This window comes from Salmo trutta, chromosome 15 (genome assembly GCF_901001165.1).
Source record: "Salmo trutta chromosome 15, fSalTru1.1, whole genome shotgun sequence".
NCBI lineage: Eukaryota > Metazoa > Chordata > Actinopteri > Salmoniformes > Salmonidae > Salmo > Salmo trutta.
The window spans coordinates 45,057,512-45,078,032 of record NC_042971.1 but is presented as its reverse complement, the minus strand read 5'-3'; the positions used below and the strand labels follow the sequence as shown (position 1 = coordinate 45,078,032).

The window sequence follows — 20,521 nt, the reverse complement described above, 5'->3', positions numbered from 1 at the left end:
GATCTGGTACTGGTACTCCCTGTATATAGCTCCAACCTTGTGTATTTTATTTTATTCCTCTTGTGTTACTATTTTAAACTCTGCATCATTGGGAAGGGCTTGTAAGCAAGCATTTCACAGTTAAGTCTACACCAGCTGTATTTAGTGCATGTGAAAAATAAAACCTTAACTTTAATGTTAACCCTTTAACCTAACTCCTAACCCTAGCCTTCACCCTAGCCTTCACCCTAGCCTAGTTAACATTAGCCACCTAGCTAACGTTTGTGTTAGCCACCTAGCCACCTAACTAATGTTAGCTACAACAAACTGCAATTAGTAACATATCATACAAATTGTAATTCTTAACATATCATTCAAAATGAACGATGGACATCCACAAATTAATACATACCATACCAAACGTAATATATCATATGAGTCCCGGATTTTCATTTACTATGTTATGTCTACCCCTGAGTCCAGGTTGATCCAGTAGCTGATTCACATGGATCTTCCACCGACTGTATAATGCCATTACAAAACTTGTGGCTTCTCAATTGAGTTTAGTCCTGAGTTTTCCCATCCAACCAATCTGATTTGAATGAGTTGTACCTCGGAAATACAGATATGGTAGTTCAAAGTATGAAGTTGCTGTAGTGTTCTGAATGAATGAATAATAATGAACCTCCAACACTATAGAAACAATAGGCCCATGTGTTAAGCGATCCCATAGTCATGCTGTTAGCCTGCAGGTGTCTGCTAGCTGTTTGAATCCCCATACAGCTTTTGAAAGTGAAGGGTCTGAGTGGTCTGTTTGCCCATACAGGGGATAAAGAGTGTTTTGTAGATCTCGAACGATTGGCCTTGGGGTTGCCATAGTGTCACTTAGCACATTACGAGAAACACCGCGGGTCATATTTCTGCCGGCGATACATCACAGAGCTAATGGACTTACTAGCATCTCCTTCATTACTGTACACCAGAATGGAGTGCTTTCATTTAGCTCGGATATGCACATGTTTAGCGTCCATGATCCATTAATATGAAGGCCAATAGTATTGTGTAACATTAGAGGTTCTAATTGGCTGTTCTATTAGATGGACTGTTATAGTTGATTCCCCTAAACCTATGAAAGCACCAAGAGACCTCTGCTACTTTGTTACTCTGTTGCAACTTTAAAAGAGAGGAAAAGGAATAAGAAATGAGAAAAAGCTAGATTGAAGAATACTGTAAGGGATGAAGGTTGGAGAGAGGAAGAAAAAGAGAGAGAGAGTCTGGAAGCATGAAGTGTAGAGAGTGGTGGCTCTCCCAAGCAGCAAAGCTCAATGCCACTGCTTTAATAACATTTGTTAAAGCCCAATGCCACTGCTTTAATAACATTTGTTAAAGCCAACATGTTAAATCAGTGGCATTGATCTTTGCTGCTGCTACAGAGAAAGCCTGCCTCACTGAACTATTTTCATATAAATCAAGGCAGTGCTCTCTGTTGTGCTCAGGTAAACAGCAACGGCAGGCAGCAGCAGCAGTTTTCTGTTGGAATGAGAATATCGGTATGTGGTAATATTTATGTTGATGTGTTTTGTTGTGCCTCCTCCCCATGCAGCACCCAGCGCTCCTCCTCAGCAGGTGACAGTGCTGACAGTGGGGAACCATAACAGCACCTCCATCAGTGTGTCCTGGGACCCCCCTCCCACAGAACACCAGAATGGCATCATCCAGGAGTACAAGGTAGGGAGCAGCAATCTGTATAGAATACAGTAGTCTTATTGAGAATGAAGGCTCTGGTATACAGCTTCACTGTATTTTTATTGTGTAGAAATATTACAAGAAATGTTTACATTGCACTGTTGAGGAAGCTTGCTAGTATGCATTTTATTACACCGTTTACCTGTGCAATACACTTTGATTTGAAATTGGGTATCAACTGTATCTCACCACAAATTCCTCTGTGTGTGTGTGTGTGTGTGTGTGTGTGTGTGTGTGTGTGTGTGTGTGTGTGTGTGTGTGTGTGTGTGTGTGTGTGTGTGTGTGTTAGATCTGGTGCCTGGCAAACGAGACCCATTTCCATGTGAATAAGACGGTGGATGCGGCCATCCGTTCGGTGGTGGTGGGGGGTCTGCAGGCGGGGGTGCAGTACCGTGTGGAGGTGGCGGCAGGCACCAGCTCGGGGGTGGGAGTGAAGAGCGAGCCCCAGCCTATTATCATAGGTAACACATAAACACACAGGGCACACAGTCTGAGGCAACCCACATAATAGCAGGGAACCCTAATCTGATTCACAGGCAGGCGGTCTGGAAGAATGATTGATCAATTTATCACGCTTGGAAAAAATAAAATTGTGCATTGTCGGAGATCACGTGTACGGTTTGAAACGAGGGGTTCAGTGAGTTCTGTAAGGCAGGCTACATCCATAGTGATCTATCAGGAAATCAATAGCGTTTCATTTAGTGTAGTGTCCAGTAACAGTGTGTTGAGTGCTGTTAGCCATAATAATAATCCTCGATATCTGTGTGGCCGTCGCTAAAAATGGTAGACAGTGTTATTGGGGTGGGTTTATCATCCTATAACATCTTATCAAACAGCTGAGGGATGCACTGAGTATATAGGCCTAAAATCAATAGCAGAACCAGGCCAGATGCTCTTCATCCGTGACTTTTGACTGATGTGTGAGGAAAATATCCTTAACGGCCAGAGACAGGCAAACAGAGGCCTGTGGACTAAGGCTTAATGACTGGGGCTGGGGCTCCTGCTCACACTGGAGACTGTGAATCTAATTTCACAGCACAGTAGCTGCAGCAGAAAATCAAACTCTGTCTGAGCTGCTCTGTCAATCTCCCGTCTCGGAGTTCAAATTGATGAGAGCACTGCTGAATTGATGAACACTCTGCCTACATATTGCAGTTTTTTTATGGTTTCGATGGTGTGTTTTTTATTTGATATTCTTTATCTATAGTGTTTCATGGTGTTGTATTGTTTTCAACCTAGAAAATAACTGTAACGTGATTGTACCTTTCGTACAGAGTTTATTGTTTTTAAATCATATAGTAGATTTTGATATTACCTATAGATAAACATTGATTTTAATCAATTTTGAAAGATGCTAGCTGTTGACTGGTTTAGGTCTACTGGACCACAGAGCACTACCCATCCACCAGATGCCATGCTGTCAATCCGATGGGTGTCCCCTGTCCCCTCCTGTCTGTCCCAGGTGCAGAGCTGCGTGATGTAATGACAGGGGCGGAGGGCAACAACAGCATCTCAGACGTGGTGAAGCAGCCAGCCTTCATCGCTGGGCTGGGAGGGGCCTGCTGGATCGTCCTCATGGGCTTCAGCGCCTGGCTGTACTGTAGGAGGAAGAAGAGGAAGGGCCTCAGCAACTATGCAGGTCAGAACCACTATATACTGTTACAGACACAGGCCTGAGTAATATCAACAGAGATCAGACACACTATGCAGACACATTACAGTGTAGACTAGCTTTCCCAACTGCCTTTAGAGGATGTGTCTAGCGTGAGTAAGTGGAATCCCAGAGATGCGAGAGAGGTGTTTTGGCTCGATGGTATATCATTTAATGCAGAACAAAGGTCGAGATGTTCAGCTCTGATGGAAATAACTCCTATTTGCTTTAATCCATTGTGCACCTATATGCATCGGCCATAAACACAATCCCATCAAAACTGCACCTTAAAACTCAAATACACTAATTTCAAATAGGTAATTCACATTCCCTTTCATTATGGAACCGTAACCCATGTTCACACATTAGCTGTAAATGCATTTTCCAGATTTAGGTATGCTATTTTTTCGATTGGCCTTTCGGGGGAGGGGTGGGTAGCATGTAGCTGTGGACTATTCTCATTATAATATGTATTGCTATCACCATGCTTCAGTGGCTGGTGTGGAAACCATGTTGATTACCTAATTCAATAGTGATTTACTTTATTCACCATCGCTGCTCCTCTGATCCCACCTCTTCTCAGAGCAAATGTATCTTCAATATCCAGTTAAATGTTTCTGTCTCCTTTTTCCTGCCTGCTATTTCTCATCCAGCAACCTCCATACTCTAGTTATTCTTTGTCACATTTTTCCTGATCAAAATGTGACTACCATCGTCAAAAGGATGGTGTTTGCATATTTTTTATGTCTGTGGTTGTGTTCATGTTTGTTTATGCTGATGTTACATCGACTGTGTTGAGTGTCGACAGGCTTTTAACACACACACACTCTCTGTCTTTTTGTTTTGCAGTTCAGTCCTTCACCTTTACCCGTGCAGGTATTGACCATTTGTCCTGTCTTGTCACCTAACTGTGGATATTGGGCTAGAATATATTTTGAGAATATATATGGAGAAAAATATATAACAGCTTGAAACACATTCAATCTTAACACAGAACTCTTCTGATTAAAATTCTTCCCTCTCTCTCTCTCTACTCCCTGCCCTCTCTCTCTGGTTGGACCACAGTGACATTCCAACGAGACAGAGGCCTGATTGGAAATGGAAGGTGAGGACCACACCTCTAAAACCTTTCCATAATACAATCAACATCCTTATTAAGTCACTCAACCCTCCCATGGTACATCCCTTGTGGAACAACATAGATGTTGGTGTGATGATGGAACTTGATCAACCTTCATGGAGGGCACAAAGTCATTGGAATATGAATTAACTTCTTATATGTTCCAACACTCCTCCACTTATTCATCCTGGTGCAACACGTGCGTTGATGTATCGATTGTGTGAGTCATCAATCACTCCCGTGAAATGATCAGAAACGATTAATGCATGCAGAGCAGGTTTTTTTATTGGCTCGTTCATCCTGTGCGGAGGTGCCGGTGGCGGCGTTTCCAGGGGGTGATGAATTTGCCTGTCGACAGACCGCGAGGCTCACGGCACGCCTCCAGAATGCAAGCATATGTAACGATGTACAGTGATAATGACCCAGGAGAGAGGGGACGGAGAGGAGAATACCCAGTCCCACTGAACCCCAGGCAGGCTTGCAGGCAGACAGATCAAATCAAAGTTTATTGGTCGCATCCACAGTTTTGCAGATGTTATCGCAGGTGCAGTGAAATTAATATTAATGCTTACAGACACTGGCAGTATAAGAATGTAGATCACCCCTGTCTTCTACAGCTTGGCTAGTGGGGTCTGTCTTACAGAGCAGAGAGATACCTAGCTCTGAATATCATTGGCTGAATATCATTGGGCACTGATTCAGTGAGAATATGAAGAGACCTCCCCCAGCAGCTAGGGATCAGGTTTGTCCTCTCCCTCTCTGCTGTCTTGTGTTTCCTCTCTATTTCTCTACTTTGTCACAGCTGAGCAGGCAGATCCAGTCCTGAGCTGAAACAAATATAGCAAAAACAATACACTAAAAATAAACTGTGTGTGTGTTTGCGAGAGTAATCATACCCCTTGACTTTTTCTAAATTTTGTTAGGTTACATACAGACTTATTTTAAAATGTATAAACAAATATGTTCCTCATCAATCTACACACAATACCCCATAATGACAAAGCAAAAACAAGATATATTTAAAAAGATATAATTTATGAAAATAAAAAAATGAAATATCACATTTACATTAGTATTCAGACCCTTTACTTGGTTGAAGCACCTTTGGTAGCGATTACCAGCCTTGAGTCTTCTTGGGTATGACGCTACAAGCTTAGCACACCTGTATTTGGGGAGTTTCTCCCATTCTTCTCTACAGATCCTCTCAAGCTCTGTCAGGTTGAATGGGGAGCGTTGCTGCACAGCTATTTTCAGGTCTCTCTAGAGATGTTCGATCGGGTTCAAGTCCGAGCTCTGGCTGGGCCACTGAAGGACATTCAGAGACTTGTCCCGATCGATCTGGTGAAGGGTACCAAAACATTTCTGTAGCATTGAAGCTCCCCAAAAACACAGTGGCCTCCATAAATCTTAAATGGAAGAAGTTTGGAACCACCGAGACTCTTCCTAGAGCTGGCAGCCCGGAAAAACTGAGCAATCGGCCAAGACCACGCAGGAGTGGCTTTGGGACAAGTCTCTGCATTCAGAGACTTGTCCCGAAGCCACTCCTGCGTTGTCTTGGCTGTGTGCTTAGGGTTGTTGTCCTGTTGGAAGGTGAACCTTCGCCCCAGTCGGAGGTCTTGAGCAGTCTGGAGGAGGCTTTCATCAAGGATCTCTCTGGGGTGTACCTTTCCAAATCATGTCCAATCAATTGAATTTACCACAGGTGGACTCCAATAAAGTTGTAGCAACATCTCAAGGATGATCAATGGAAACAGGTTGCACCTGAGCTCAATTTCGAGTCTCATAGCAAAGGGTCTGAATACTTATGTAAATAAGGTATTTCTGTTTAAAAAAATATATAAATGTGCAAAAAATTCTAAAAACCTGTTTTCAGTTTGTCATTATGGTGTATTGTGTTTAGATTGCTGAGGATTTTTATTTATTTAAACAATTTTAGAAAAAGGCTGTAACGTAACAAAATATGGAAAAAGTCAAGGGGTCAGAATACTTTCCGAATTCACTGTATTTATCTATGTGTGTGTGTGTGTGTGTGCACGCATGCATGTATGTGTGTATTATTCAATGTGCGTGTCTGTGTAAATTTGTGTGAACACGCCTGTGTGATGTTTATGGAAATTATTCCCATACTTGTTTAAACACCTTTAAAGCCATCACAAGTCAGATGTGTACAATTCCCTGAGCGCTTGGCAGGCTTGGCTCACAGGGAAATGCATTTGTGGACTACTGCATTAATTAACCAAATGCAAACAAAGGCATGTGAGGCATGTGACTGAAGCCTCTTTTTAAACCAACAGCTAGATAAGGTAATAGGGTAAAAGCACGGATATAAAATTGTGAAAAATACAGATACAGTATATGATCTTAATTTGATCACTCTGTTGTTGCTGAGAATTTTCTTGAGCCGCAGGAAATGCAGATGAGCTTTGTGAGTTACATAAATTCACTGAAAACCCACACAAACACATTATATCAACAGTATTCCACTTTTCATGTAGCCTCATTTTGACCAGCTAACCACCAACCATGGCATCCTAACCACTGATCAAGCGACACTAAAGGTTCAAATCCTGTTGCTGCAGGATTATTTGGCTGTGACAATACAGGTCAAATTAAGATCCTATATCTGTTCCTTATTCAACTTTTAGTAATAAAATACAAATATTTATGTATTTATTTCAGACAATGGAGTGAAATTGCCAATTTCCTGTGCAATATGGGAGGGGTGGTTTCACCAAACCATCCTATGAGTGTTGCCGTGTGTGTTGCTATGGAGACACTACCCAACTTCCCCGGGCTGGCAGACTAACTGCCAGAAGGCCCTCCATGATTCTACATTTAAAATGGAAATTTCTGTAGTGCTGGGCTCTAAAACTGATTTAATGTCTGTGCATTTAGTCCTGGTCCGTTTCTCCAGGGGGTGTTAGGGGCGCTAAAGCCCAGCACTGATTTGTGGACTTGTCAGTTTTTTATGTCTCTCTGTTTGCTTGTTTATTGTTGCCTCTGCTTCAGGCTGCTCCAGAGGAGCAGATATGCTGAATGAGGTTCCACAGCAATTTGTTGTTGAAGCAGTCGGTATAACAACATGTGAGAAAATGAATAATATTGCTGGGATTCAGACAGCACCAGAGGTTTGTCTAATAACAATCTCACATTCCCTCCCTTCTTTCCCATTCTCTCTATGTATCCCTTCTTTCTCCCTCCCTCCCTCCCTCCCTCTCCTCTCTATATCTTTCTAAAAACAGTCATCCTGGTCTGCTGAAAGCCGGTGACCCAGGATTCCCCTGGTTGGCTGACTCCTGGCCCTCCACCAGCCTGCCAGCAAATGGGGGCTTGGGAGATACCAAGGAACGAGGAAACTTTGGCAGAGGAGGTAAGAACACAGAGGTATCACCCCTGGTCAAACAGAACCAAACCCAGGGAACTAGAGAGTTGAGAGAGGGCTGACCCAGACCCTCCCAGCTGACCACGGTGTCACTCTATGCCACGGCCACACCATGGCTCCACAGTGAGGTCAGAGGTCATGTGCCCAGAGTGAGAGGACGTTAATACATGTATGAGCTGCATGTATTATTCAGTGTGGAGGGTATACTTCAGCAGGCACACTGACAGGCTGTCACACACACTTTGGACTTTCAGTCTCTCTGGATCACGTTAACTATTTCATCACTATTGGCTTAAAAAAAACTGACAAGAACTTTGATGAGAGTGTGCATGTGTTTCTTTTGTCTGTCCATGATTGGTTCAATACACTTTCATACTAGCTGTAGTAATAATAATAATAATACTATTAATTAAACCTGCAAGCATCATTGCCAGGGTTCAAGCTAGGTCAATCAATCAAATGTATTTATAAAGCCCTTTTTACATCAGCAGATGTCACAAAGTGCTTAAACAGAAACCCAGCTTAAAACCAAAAGATCAAGCAATGCAGATCTAGAAGCAAGGTGGCTAGGTAAAACTCCCTAGAAAAGCAGGAACCTAGAAATAAACCTAGAGAGGAGCCAGGCTCTGAGGGGTGGCCAGTCCTCTTCTGGCTGTGACCGGTGGAGATTATAAGAGTACATTTCCATTAAGGCCAGATCGTTCTTCAAGTTGTTCAAATGTTCATAGATGACCAACAGGGTCAAATAATAACCACAGTGGTTATAGAGGGTGCAACAGGTCAGCACCTCAGGAGTAAATGTCAGTTGGCTTTTCATAGTGGCAAATTCAGAGGTCAAGACAACAGGTGCAGTAGAGCGAGAGACAGAGAGCGAGAGGGATTGTTGATAAATGTTGAAGTCAGTTGAGAAGTTGTTATAAGAGGGCAAAAGTGTTAGTAGTACCTGAAGAGGTGCATCGGGAGTATTGATAGTGTTTCACAATGAAACGTTTCACATACATACATAAATCCACAGTCAAACACACACACACACGCACACACTCACACACTGGCCCCATAGCGCCACCATAGTGGCAAATTGGACACATCACCCTAGGATGATGAGCTACTTAATTAAGAACTCCTTACCACGCTTGCCAAATATCAGAACTCAAAATCAAACTGTTCATGCAGTATGCTTCGATATACAGTGCCTTCAGAAAGTATTCATACCCCCTGACTTATTCCACATTTTGTTGTGTTACAGCCTGAACTCAAAATGGCTTAAATAGGTTTTTTTCTCACCCATCTACACACAAACCCCATAATGACAAAGAGAAAACATGTTTTTAAATTGTTTAGCAAATTTCTTGAAAATGAAATATTGAATTTACATAAGTATTCACACCCCTTTGCTATGACACTCCAAATTTAGTTCAGGTGCATCCAATTCCTTTGATCATTCTTGAGATGTCACTACAACTTGATTGGAGTCCACCAGTGGCCAATTCAATTGTTTGGTCATGATTTAGAAAGAAACAGACCTGTCTACAGTATATAAGTTCCCACAGTTTACAGTGCATGTCAGAGCAGAAACTATACCATGAAGTCTTAGGAAATGTCCGTAGACCTATAGAATTGTGATGAGGCATATATCTGGGGAAGGGTATAAAACAATTTATAGAGCTTAATTTCGAGTCTCATAGCATATGGTGTGAATACTTATGTAAATAAGGTACCTCTTTTTTTATTTTTAATACATTTACAAAAATGTTTAAAAACCTTTTTTCACTTTGTCATTATGGGGTATTGTGTGTAGATTGATGAGGGAAATGTTTTATGTAATCCACTTTAGAATAAGGCTGTAATGTAACAAAATGTGGAAAAAGTCAAGGGGTCTAAATACTTTCCAAATTCACTGTAAGTCAAGGGGTATGAATACTTTCTGAAGGCACTGTATTTTGGACTATTTTTAAGGATGTTGACTACTTTAAAGTAGTTTGGTATATAGCATCTATGGATGCATATCTTCAAACGCAATATTTTCCAGGACTCTAGATGAAACAATATGGCCGCTATGAGCCGATGAGCTTGCCTGAGTGTTTTTTCCTATCCAACAGCATCACCATGCGAACAAACTGAACCATACTTTACATGGTAGCTATGTGCATATCCCTGAGCATGTGTGCCAAATTTCATCACTCTGAGTTAAACAGATTAAGAGATATAAACATGTTCCTGGCAGTTAACCCACTGTTCCTAGGCCGTCATTGTAAATAAGAATTTGTTCTTAACTGACTTGCCTAGTTAAATAAAAATAGCTCCACTGTGTCGTGCTGACACATGTTAAGTCTTCAGAGTGTTTGGAACATGTGTACCAAGTTTTATTGCAATAGGAATATCTGTGACTGATTTATATGCATTTATGTGCCAGACCACGCACAATTAAATGCTTATTGGTCAGTAACGGCCATGTTGTTTTAATTGCTTGTCTGGAAAATATTGCGTTGTTTAACTTTATCCATAAGCAGAATAATAATAACCAACGGCAGCAAATTCAATAGATTTTCACCAGCTTCGTTAGCTTGAACTCCTAATAATAGATGTGGGCTTGTGGCGGTGAGTGTTTATGTCTGTGTACTTGTGTGTGTGGCTGTTTGAGAAGGAGAGATGCTATGTGTGTATTGGTGCCATTTTCCTGTAGCTCATTTAACTCCCACCAGGCTGATGAGAGGCCTGGGGCTCCTGTGGGTAAAGCTGAAGGTCAGCCTTGTGTGACAGGCCCTTTCCCTGTGTCACAGCGTAGGGTCCCTACAAGGCATTGCATGACAACATGATAATTATTCTGCTAGCTAATCACTTTGATTCATCTCAGTTCATTTGATATCAGTTTAACTAATCCAGGGAGCCTAACACTGGAGCAGCAGGGAGTGATAATATGTTACACACTGACCTTAAAGATTGGTAACTTTATCTCTCCATGAATCTCTGTCTGTTCCCTGCTGTCTCGCTCATCTCAGACGTGCTGCCCTCTGGAGCGGGTGAAAAGACAGGTACCATGCTGTCTGATGGTGCCATATACAGCAGTATAGACTTCACAGGCAAGGCGGGCTACAGCAGCCCAGCACGGGGCAGCCAGGCCATCCCCTATGCCACCACTCAGATCCTGCATTCCAACAGCTTCCATGAGCTGGCTGTGGACAGACCAGACCCTCGCTGGAAGGCTTCCCTTCGAGCCCAGCAGGAAATGGCCAGCCTGGGCTACTCAATGACCGACGGACGCCCCTGCAACGGTTCGCCACAGCAACACTGGGGAAACACAGGGAGGGGATGGGCAGGGTAGGGCTGTGTGGTTTTGAATGTGTGCATGCATGTGTGCCCCGAAGGAGCGTGCTCTAAAGCATAGCATCAGATCTCCCTAGATTGTAGCATTGGCTGGATGGTCAGTCACAGAGTGAAGCTTAGCATTCATTAGATTGTCAGTCACAGAGTGAAGCTTAGCATTCATTAGATTGTCAGTCACAGAGTGAAGCTTAGCATTCATTAGATTGTCAGTCACAGAGTGAAGCTTAGCATTCATTAGATTGTCAGTCACAGAGTGAAGCTTAGCATTCATTAGATTGTCAGTCACAGAGTGAAGCTTAGCATTCATTAGATTGTCAGTCACAGAGTGAAGCTTAGCATTCATTAGATTGTCAGTCACAGAGTGAAGCTTAGCATTCATTAGATGGCTTTTTGGAATAATAATAGGAGTAGTAGAGGAGGAGTAGAGAAAGAGAGATAAAGAAAGAAAGAAAGAACAGTAGAGTCTAGAAACAATAGAAGAAGAGATTATTTTCAGTAGATTGATTGGAAAAGAGCAGAATGTTTAGTTGACATTTTAGCAGACGGACTTATCCAGAGCGACTTACAGTACAGTAGCAATTAGGGTTAAGTGCCTTGCTCAAGGGCACATTGACAGATTTTAGCCACTAGGCTACCTGCCACCTTGGAGAGAGAGAGACACTGCATAAAAACAAATTAAAGAGAGCGAGAGAAAGAGGGAGCGAGAGGGGAGCAGCAGAGAGAGGGGAATGTTATATTTACATTTTCATTGAAAATGGACCCTGAGGATATTGTTGTTAATCGCTCCTCTCTCCTCATGTCGATTTTTACTCCTCAGCCTCAGGAGTTTTTCTACCCTAGAAATGTCAGAGAATTAAGGCACATTTCTTTGGATTAATTTGATTAGCAGAGGCAGGGATTCCTTTGTGTTTTGACCCGTGGATATACAATTAGCTTGGCTGTGCGGAGCGGAGGCGTATTGTTGAGAGGGTCTCAGGTTGTCTGTCTGTTGGTCGGACGTCCATTCTCTTATGTGCTCTGAGCTGTATGCTCAGCTGAATGCTGGTTACCTGAGAGAGATAAGGAACATAGAGGAAGAGAGAGAACAGACGGAGGGAGGAAGCCAGTCTGCAGCCCCAGGCCCCAGGTCTCTACGCCTCTTTAAGAATGTCAACATAGAGGAAAAGTCTTAGTGCTCCGTCAGCACACTGAGAGGAGAGAAATAATGAGAGCCAGGTGGGGGAGAAAGAGAGGGAGAAAGCCCAGGTGATGATAAAATAGCTTTCCAAGCAGCAGTGTGTGTGTGTGTGTGTTTGAACCCAATGGGGAATAGTATCAGCTCATTAAAACCCACAGCTTGAGGGCTATAGGGATATCTCCGTATTGTGAGGCAGAGTCCAGGCTGATAAGATAAACTATCAATCTCTGACTTCCCTTCCCTCTCTCTATCTATCTATCTTTTTCTCTCTCTCTCTTTCCTCCTCAGGTGGAAAGGGCGGCAAGAAAAAGAAGTCAAAGGGTGGGACAAAGACCTCCAAATCCAATGGGTCCTGTTGGGTCAACATGCCCCTGCCTCACCCACCCATGCACCCTCTGCCAGGCACCGAGGTGGACCACTACCCCCCAGAGAACCATGGAGGAGGGTAAGATAATATTCTCTCTGTCTGGACACACGTCTTTACATACACCTATACACATCATATCATGATGCTACACAGGAAGTGAAATAATGACAAGGAACACATGCAGCCTCTCTTGTCTATTAGGGATCTGAGGTATGTCTGTGAACCACTGAGAGGAAAGCAAACCCTCTCCTAATTGGCTGTAACCAGCGTGGCTCTCTCTCTCCTTGAACTCTCCTATATCTCAAGGTGTGTGTGTGTGTGTGTGTGTGTGTGTGTGTGTGTGTGTGTGTGTGTGTGTGTGTGTGTGTGTGTGTGTGTGTGTGTGTGTGTGTGTGTGTGTGTGTGTGTGTGTGTGTGTGTGTACTCAAGGAGAGCGCTAAGCACAGATGAGCAGGAGGTTGCTACATGGAGGGAGTATGGCAATGGGAAAACCTTGGGGTGTGCACACATATCTTGCAGCTCGTTTCACCACCACTTATGACAAAACAGCATGTGGTTAGATCTTGTAATTTGATCTCACCATCCCATCCCTGCCAGTGGATTTGTAATTGCAAACAGCAGCAAATGTGTAATTCCCTCTCTCCCTCTGCTGAGAGATAGAACATCAGATAACAATGTTTTTAATGGTCTGGCAAAATACAAACCAGTAGAAAAACAATTGTATTTGTCTGTGAGCTAAGCGTACAACACTGAGAGCAGGTCACTGTGCACTAGCAGTAACACTTAGGATTCTAAACACCTTAAACACACACATCTACAGAGAAGTGCAGGATATGGTTTTAGTTCAAATTACTCACATCGTAGTTCATGTTGCAGGTATGACAGAGACAGCTGGGCCCCGCCCCTTCCTGTTCAGACGTACCTCCACCAGGGATTGGACGACGATCTGGAGGAGGAGCGAGTGCCCACCCCGCCCCTCAGGGGAGTGGCTTCCTCCCCGGCAGCAGCTCCCTACAGCCAACCGTCATCCTCCTCCCTTAGCTCCACCCACCACGAGGAGATGCAGTCCATGCTGCAAGCCCACCTGGATGAGCTGACCAGAGCCTACCAGTACCAAGTGGCCAAACAGACGTGGTGAGCAGGAGAGAATTTACTGTGGATCTGTCAATGTCTTTATTTGATTTTTTTATTATACCTCTTTACTTTCTACGTAGTCTATTCTCAAGTCTGAGTCTGGTGAGAGAGACTACTTTCTACGTAGTCTATTCTCAAGTCTGAGTCTGGTGAGAGAGACTACTTTCTACGTAGTCTATTCTCAAGTCTTAGTCTGGTGAGAGAGACTGCTTTCCATGTAGTCTCTTCTCAAGTCTGAGTCTGGTGAGAGAGACTGCTTTCCATGTAGTCTCTTCTCAAGTCTGAGTCTGGTGAGAGAGACTACTTTCGATGTAGTCTCTTCTCAAGTCTTAGTCTGGTGAGAGAGACTACTTTCCATGTAGTCCCTTCTCAAGTCTGAGTCTGGCGAGAGAGACTACTTTCTTTCTAGTCTCTTCTCAAGTCTGAGTCTGGCGAGAGAGACTACTTTCTATGTATCCGTAGATCATGATATGATACAACAATTGTGCTTGCTACATGTTTTCAGTGTATTATGTATCCACTTTCCACTATGAAATGAAACTAAGGACTGTACTTTGTGTTCTTTTGAATTGCCACAGGTACTTGTTAGACTAAATTGCCTATGATATTTCAATCATGAGACATTTACCCTGCAATTTCTGCTTTGTGCTGTGGATGAATGAGGTGTCATTCTCTCCAATTGATCTGGATGCTTTTGTATATCAATAGACAGTTTTTTTGAGTGTTTCATATCAGTGGTATTTAGGTATGTCATCCTATCCTCTGGTTTCATGTTTCCTCCAAAATATAAAAACAGCCCTTCATTGATTACACCTCATTGGGAAACTTGTCATGTCAGTAGGAAAACGCGTTGAGGTGGTAATGATGGGGTTTGGCCTAGCGCGCTGCTCTGACAACAGGAACAAGAGCTGCTAATTACATGGGTGGCTCATCCATAGTGGGGCTAGGCATGGGGCGAGGCGTGGGGCGAGGCTTCAGAGGGGACAGCTGTGGGGGAGATAACAGACATGTTACTGACAGCCCTGCCTAGCCTGCCATTCTTCTCCCTTCACCCAGACAATTACCAGTTCATTGTGTTAGTGCGAGCACGAGCGCCGCAGAATTAGCCAAAGCAATCGGCGCGCGCCGCACATGGAAAATAATTAATTCAATCTCCCACACAGGCACTCACTCACACATGCTGAACGGGGCTCTAGTACTGCACTCTGGCATTTGGTTGTTCGTGGATTTGTGTTTTGGCCTTTACTTCCTGTCTGTTAGTGTCTTTCTCTACCACTCTGTGTCTAGCCTCAGCGCCATAACATGTTCCCTCATGTTCTATACAGGCATATGAAGGGCAGCCAACACCCGCCTATGGCCCCTGTCCCTCCGATGGGGTACGTGTCTAGCACGCTTGGGTCTGACCTGGGAAACAACATCCCATGTGAGGAAGAGGAGGAGGATGAAGCCTACGGAGTGTCACATCAGCTCTGTGGCTTTGACTACACGGCCAGATGCAGCATGGACAACCATGAGGGCTCAGGTGAGACACACACACACACACAAATACATACACTCAGATCATGCCCCTCTTCTCTTCACAGTGCAGACAGGTGTACACGTCTTTACATCGAGCAGGATGACAAAGATTTGGGAGCAGTGAGAAAAATTGGCAATAGCAATATGGTTTTATTCAGTCACCACTTACAGAGACTAAATGCCTTGCTCATTATGCAGTTTTTTTTATTTCCAATTTTCTCAACCGTATTGTGTCATACTCAGAACCATTTGATTGTTTCATATTGTGATATTCAGACTCATTAATTTGAACAAGGAATTGAATGAAAGGGAAATATTTATTGTAATCTGGTGTGGACACATGAGTGAAATCCATCTCCATTAAATAAAGAAATGTCAAACTGGCTAGTTATTTGATTTCAGATGGAAGCAATCATTTCTCCACAATGTCTAATTTAGGTTTTTTTGTTCAATCACTCGATGCCATTTCAAGTTTATGACCATATTGTCTAAACACTTAGTCTTTTAGCCTCTCTAATGTTCTGAATGAAAGCTAATGACTCGGAGGAGTGTCTAACATCAAAAGCTATGAGGAGAGTGAGAGCACAAGGTGTGGGGACTTCAGATCCAGAGGTCAAAAGTGTGATGTGTTTTTGTAGACCACTAGTCTGAGTTGTGGGGGAGAGTGAGACCATGGTTCAGTCCTAGTCAGGGAGATCATGGAACGTATGCCATGCTGCCTGAGACACGGGAAACTGTGCTAATATACTGTGGTGTGTCTGTGATAAAGTAGGTTATGTGCAGTAATCTGCTGTGTTGCCTCTATGGGGAGAAGGCTACGCTAGATCAGCTTATCTCTACAATGGTCTCTCCGTTGTCTCCTCTTCCGCAAAGACCAGGCCAACACACACACACAAAGTCCAATGCACTTAGGCTGGGAGCCAGAAATTATAACCACATTGTATCCTTTACCTTGAATTGTCAAGATGTGAATGTTTACCCATACTACCCACACAAACAGTCTTATCTAGGAAGGTTTCTTGTACTGATTTGTAACCCCTCTCGCTTCCTCTCCTCAGTTAATTTGATTTACAACATTTATTTTTTCATACTTGAGTTCATTTTAGTACTACACTGAATCTTTTCTAACATAGCAGTGCAAAAGCTATGATAATCTTGCTAATCTAAACTGATTAACTATGTTGTGCGTCTCCCTAATTCTCTGTCCCTGTGTCCCTGTCCTTTCTCCATCGCCCCCTTTAGGTAAAGGTTACTCCCAGCGGGGTCGACCAGTCAGCTCAGGCTCCACAGAGAGCAGTGCTCTGGGTACACAGAGCCTCGGTCACCAGAGAGCCACACACACTGGACGCAAACCCCAGGAAGAAACTGTTGGGACACTGCCCTGCCGGAGAGACTCCCCCACAGAAGGTAAGACATGGGGTGAGGGGGCAGAGAGGACAGACAGAGAGAGAGATGGGGAAGGTGGATGGGATCTCTTTGTTGAATGTGGTTCATAATGAACTACATTGAGTGTACAAAACACTAAGAAAACCTTCCTAATATTGAGTTGCACAACCTCATTTTGCTTTCAGAACAGATTCAATTTGTCAGGGCATGGACTCTACAAGGTGTCGGAAGTGTTCAACAGGGATGCTGGCCCATGTTGACTCCAATGCTTCCTACAGTTGTGTCAAGTTGACTGGATGTCCTTTGGGTGCTGGAACATTCTTGATACACACGGGAAACTGTTGAGCATGAAAAACCCAGCAGCGTAGCAGTTCTTGACACACTCAAACCGGTGCACCTGGCACCTACTACCATACCATGTTCAAAGGCACTTAAATCTTTTGCCTTGACCATTCACCCTCTAAATGGCACACACATAATCCATGTCTCAATTGTCTCAAGGCTTAAAAATCCTTCTTTAACCTGTCTCCTCCCCTTCATCTACCCTGATTGAAGTGGATTTAATAAGTGACATCAATAAGGGTTCATAGATTTCACCTGGTCAGTCTATGTTATAGAATGTTTTGTCCACTCAGTGTATATAGCCATGCTGATCCCTGTGACATGTTCAACCAATTACAAAGGCCGCTGTGTATAACCCATCTTGGGAGCAGTATTAACCAGTGCCTTATGTCCTCCACTCCCTCCTCAGTGGCCTCTCCTACCCCTGTGCCTGTCCACAGTGTGGGGGCAAGGCTGCACGGGTCATGGGCGTCTGGGGGCTCAGACCCCCCAGAGGAGTGTATGGTCTCAACGCTGGAGCGGCAGCATATGGCCTCCTGGAGCGGCAGATCCTCCAACATGGCCACTCTGGGCAGGACACGCCACAGAGCTGCGGCTGGGGCTGGCACAGACCACCCACACAACATCCACCCGCCTCCCAACAGCACCGAGCATAGCTATGGAGAACGATGTACGTATTCAGGCTCTCCGTAGTCACACAATGGTATTGTTTCTGGTTGGTGTAAAGCAATTTACTGTTGGTTATATGTGATATACTGTATTCAAACTTTTGTCTGTCTGTGTGTCTTCATCTCTCAGAGTCTTTGTGATGAGTCGGACCCTCCAGTGCTGCCTGTCCCAGGACACCTTGTCTATAAGTGCAATGAGATTTCCCCTCTGAGAATGCTACAGGATGGAATATAAGGAGAAGGCTGGAAGATGAAAGAGAGAAAGAAGGAGCGAGAGAGAAACGCAGAGCTGTAAATGTGATGTACAGACACACAGACACACGTCTCAGTTCTTTTTAGTGTTACGTTCATCCCTCCTCCCAAAAGAATATACTGTATATCACATGCCCCTCCTATTTCATGTCACATTATGTACAGTAACTCACTCTACATTAATGAAAAATAAAAATCCCTACAGTTAAGCTATTGACTTATGAAAGTGAAAGGACTTGCATTTCCTGTAAATAGGTTTTGTATTTTCAGTTTTAAAAATGTTTCTTTGCTATGCAAGCCAAATTCTGACATTGAAGTTGTCTCGTTTACTTGTCATTTTACATTGTGAGATGGACTGTGGTGCCACATTTGTTTTTCATAAATGCTAGAAATATTGCTTAATTTTTATGAAACTACTGTATTGTTGTTTACTTTGCACAGAGCGTTTTGTGATGATAAGCACAAAGTCAGCAGCTGAGGCTCAGAGAAGAATGATGAAGAGGAGTGTCTATAATATACCTTACATTTAAGAAATATAATATATGACACAGTAAATGCTTTTCAGAGACAGATGTATTGAGAGATATAAGAACCACAAAGAAATTCAGAAATTAAAAAGATGCCCACATAGAAAATGTTATGATGTTTTGTTTTTCAATCTGCAGTGGTCCGTGGGGATGATGTGGCAGATGTGCAATGTTGCCCATACACTATATGCCCATTACAGTGAGACAGCAGTACTTGGAACCCTCCAAATAATGACAGTTCAGAATAATCAATAAAGTTAAACCATCTATGTGTAACATTTCAAAAGGAGCTGTTAATGCAGAGGCAGAGGGCAATAGCTAGTTGTTGATAGGGAGGTGTTGGGCACATAGAGCACCACTCAGGTGTGCTCAGGTGTGGACAGCTGTGTGCACAGATGGACTCTGTCAGTGTTACCCATGGGGACAGAGTGATAACACAGTGAGACAGGTCTTAAGATGAAGAGATGTTGGCCTTTAGAAATCTAGCTAATCCAGGACTGGGTTTCCAGAGCTCTGAGTGACTAGCAAGCATGATTAACAACAATATGCAATTAGATTATAATAATAGACCCATCATAGATGTGATGGCCGTCTGTTTTAATCCTACTGGTGCAGTATAATGTGGTCCCTTTATCACCCTGGTAACAGACTGGTAACAGATGAATGCTCATCAGGACACGTATGGTTATCTAGGCATAGTGAGCCCCTTGCCAAGTGAGGATATCCTTAACACTGTAACCAGTCACGGAGGGCAGCTGGTTGCTAGTTTTTGCCTACGAGATTCATAATGCCGTGTTTTGATTCCCTTCTTTGTATGGTTCTTTTCCGGTTGTTCTTTGTATTGGATCTACCTGTAAAAACTCTGTACCTGCCAGAGTCCGGTCTGCCCTCAGGAATACACGTACAGTGTGGCCAATCCTACGATACAAATAAAACGTGTATGTGGAATCAACCATGAGTCTCTGTGCTATGCATGTGAGTTGATGGTCCAAGATATTCTCCTCATATGATAAATGTTCATGCAGATTTTCTTAATACTGATTTTCCCATTAGGACATTATGTGCATACACTTATAAGCTCCACATTAGCATAATGCACACACTTTTAACAGGATCGGAGATTAGTTACATATGAATAAGAACAATACTCGGTCTCCCTCTCTCAAGCGTCTCCGTGTTAAATCGGTCTTAGTCAGAGCTAATGGGAAAATAAAAAAATGATTACTCCATTTTTTTACTCCGTTTTTATGCATCCATCCCTTCACTGTCTTTTTTCCTACACCAGAACACATTTACTCACTGGAGGAAAAGAACATACTGAACAGAACTCTAACATCGGCGATTTGGGGATTTCATGATACAACGAAACATGACGATGATGATTCTCTCCTTTATTCCAGTTATTTTCCATCATCTTTATGGGATTTTGAAGATGCATGTGAATTCAGTGGTGATTACATTTCAGACATGTTTGTCGTTAGCAGTCTACATACTGTAGCTTATTTACTGCATTTAAGAAATGCAATTGCATTGATTTATAGAGTTATGGTGGCTTTTCCTGGGGCATCCATGCCTTTCAACTCCATTTGTCATATCACGTACTGTACACTCTACACCTAATGAATCACAACTGCTACATGAGATCCCATTACTACTACAACTATCCAAATCACTGTTGCATACTGCATTGGCTCCAGCCTCTGTCACATACGGTACATCTCTCATCTCTCTGGGCTAAGCCTGGCTGTTCCTACTGGCCAAACACAGAGGAACAGGACACAACTCTAAAGACAGAAATGGAAGCTGTAACGTATTCTACCCCGCATCCTTTCCATTACATTTCTGTAATATTACCCTTCTTTACACCCATTGCAATAACGATTAACCTTGTCAGCTTAGTCATCCATCATGTGTAACACCTTTCCTCTATTCAGTGTTGCCATTCCGT

The 20,521-nt window shown here is 43.2% G+C and overlaps 1 protein-coding gene across 5 annotated transcripts in view; it reads left to right on the top strand.

The window, feature by feature from the left end:
* The window catches only part of LOC115149138 (roundabout homolog 2), a 232,842-nt gene extending 213,040 nt beyond the window's left edge, over window positions 1–19,802 (top strand). For 3 of the 5 annotated variants that reach the window (XM_029691689.1, XM_029691687.1, XM_029691692.1), the window contains 13 exons: window positions 1,583–1,707; window positions 2,015–2,186; window positions 3,188–3,364; window positions 4,226–4,252; window positions 4,442–4,481; window positions 7,739–7,866; window positions 10,878–11,150; window positions 12,668–12,824; window positions 13,623–13,880; window positions 15,206–15,402; window positions 16,641–16,805; window positions 17,536–17,796; window positions 17,925–19,802. In XM_029691689.1, coding sequence (XP_029547549.1) covers window positions 1,583–1,707; window positions 2,015–2,186; window positions 3,188–3,364; window positions 4,226–4,252; window positions 4,442–4,481; window positions 7,739–7,866; window positions 10,878–11,150; window positions 12,668–12,824; window positions 13,623–13,880; window positions 15,206–15,402; window positions 16,641–16,805; window positions 17,536–17,796; window positions 17,925–17,926 — 1,982 coding nt within the window. In that variant the 3' untranslated portion in view covers window positions 17,927–19,802. The remainder of the gene's footprint in view (window positions 1–1,582; window positions 1,708–2,014; window positions 2,187–3,187; window positions 3,365–4,225; window positions 4,253–4,441; window positions 4,482–7,738; window positions 7,867–10,877; window positions 11,151–12,667; window positions 12,825–13,622; window positions 13,881–15,205; window positions 15,403–16,640; window positions 16,806–17,535; window positions 17,797–17,924) is intronic. The other 2 variants (XM_029691691.1, XM_029691690.1) reach the window with 1 other exon arrangement.
* Window positions 19,803–20,521: the final 719 nt, after the last annotated feature.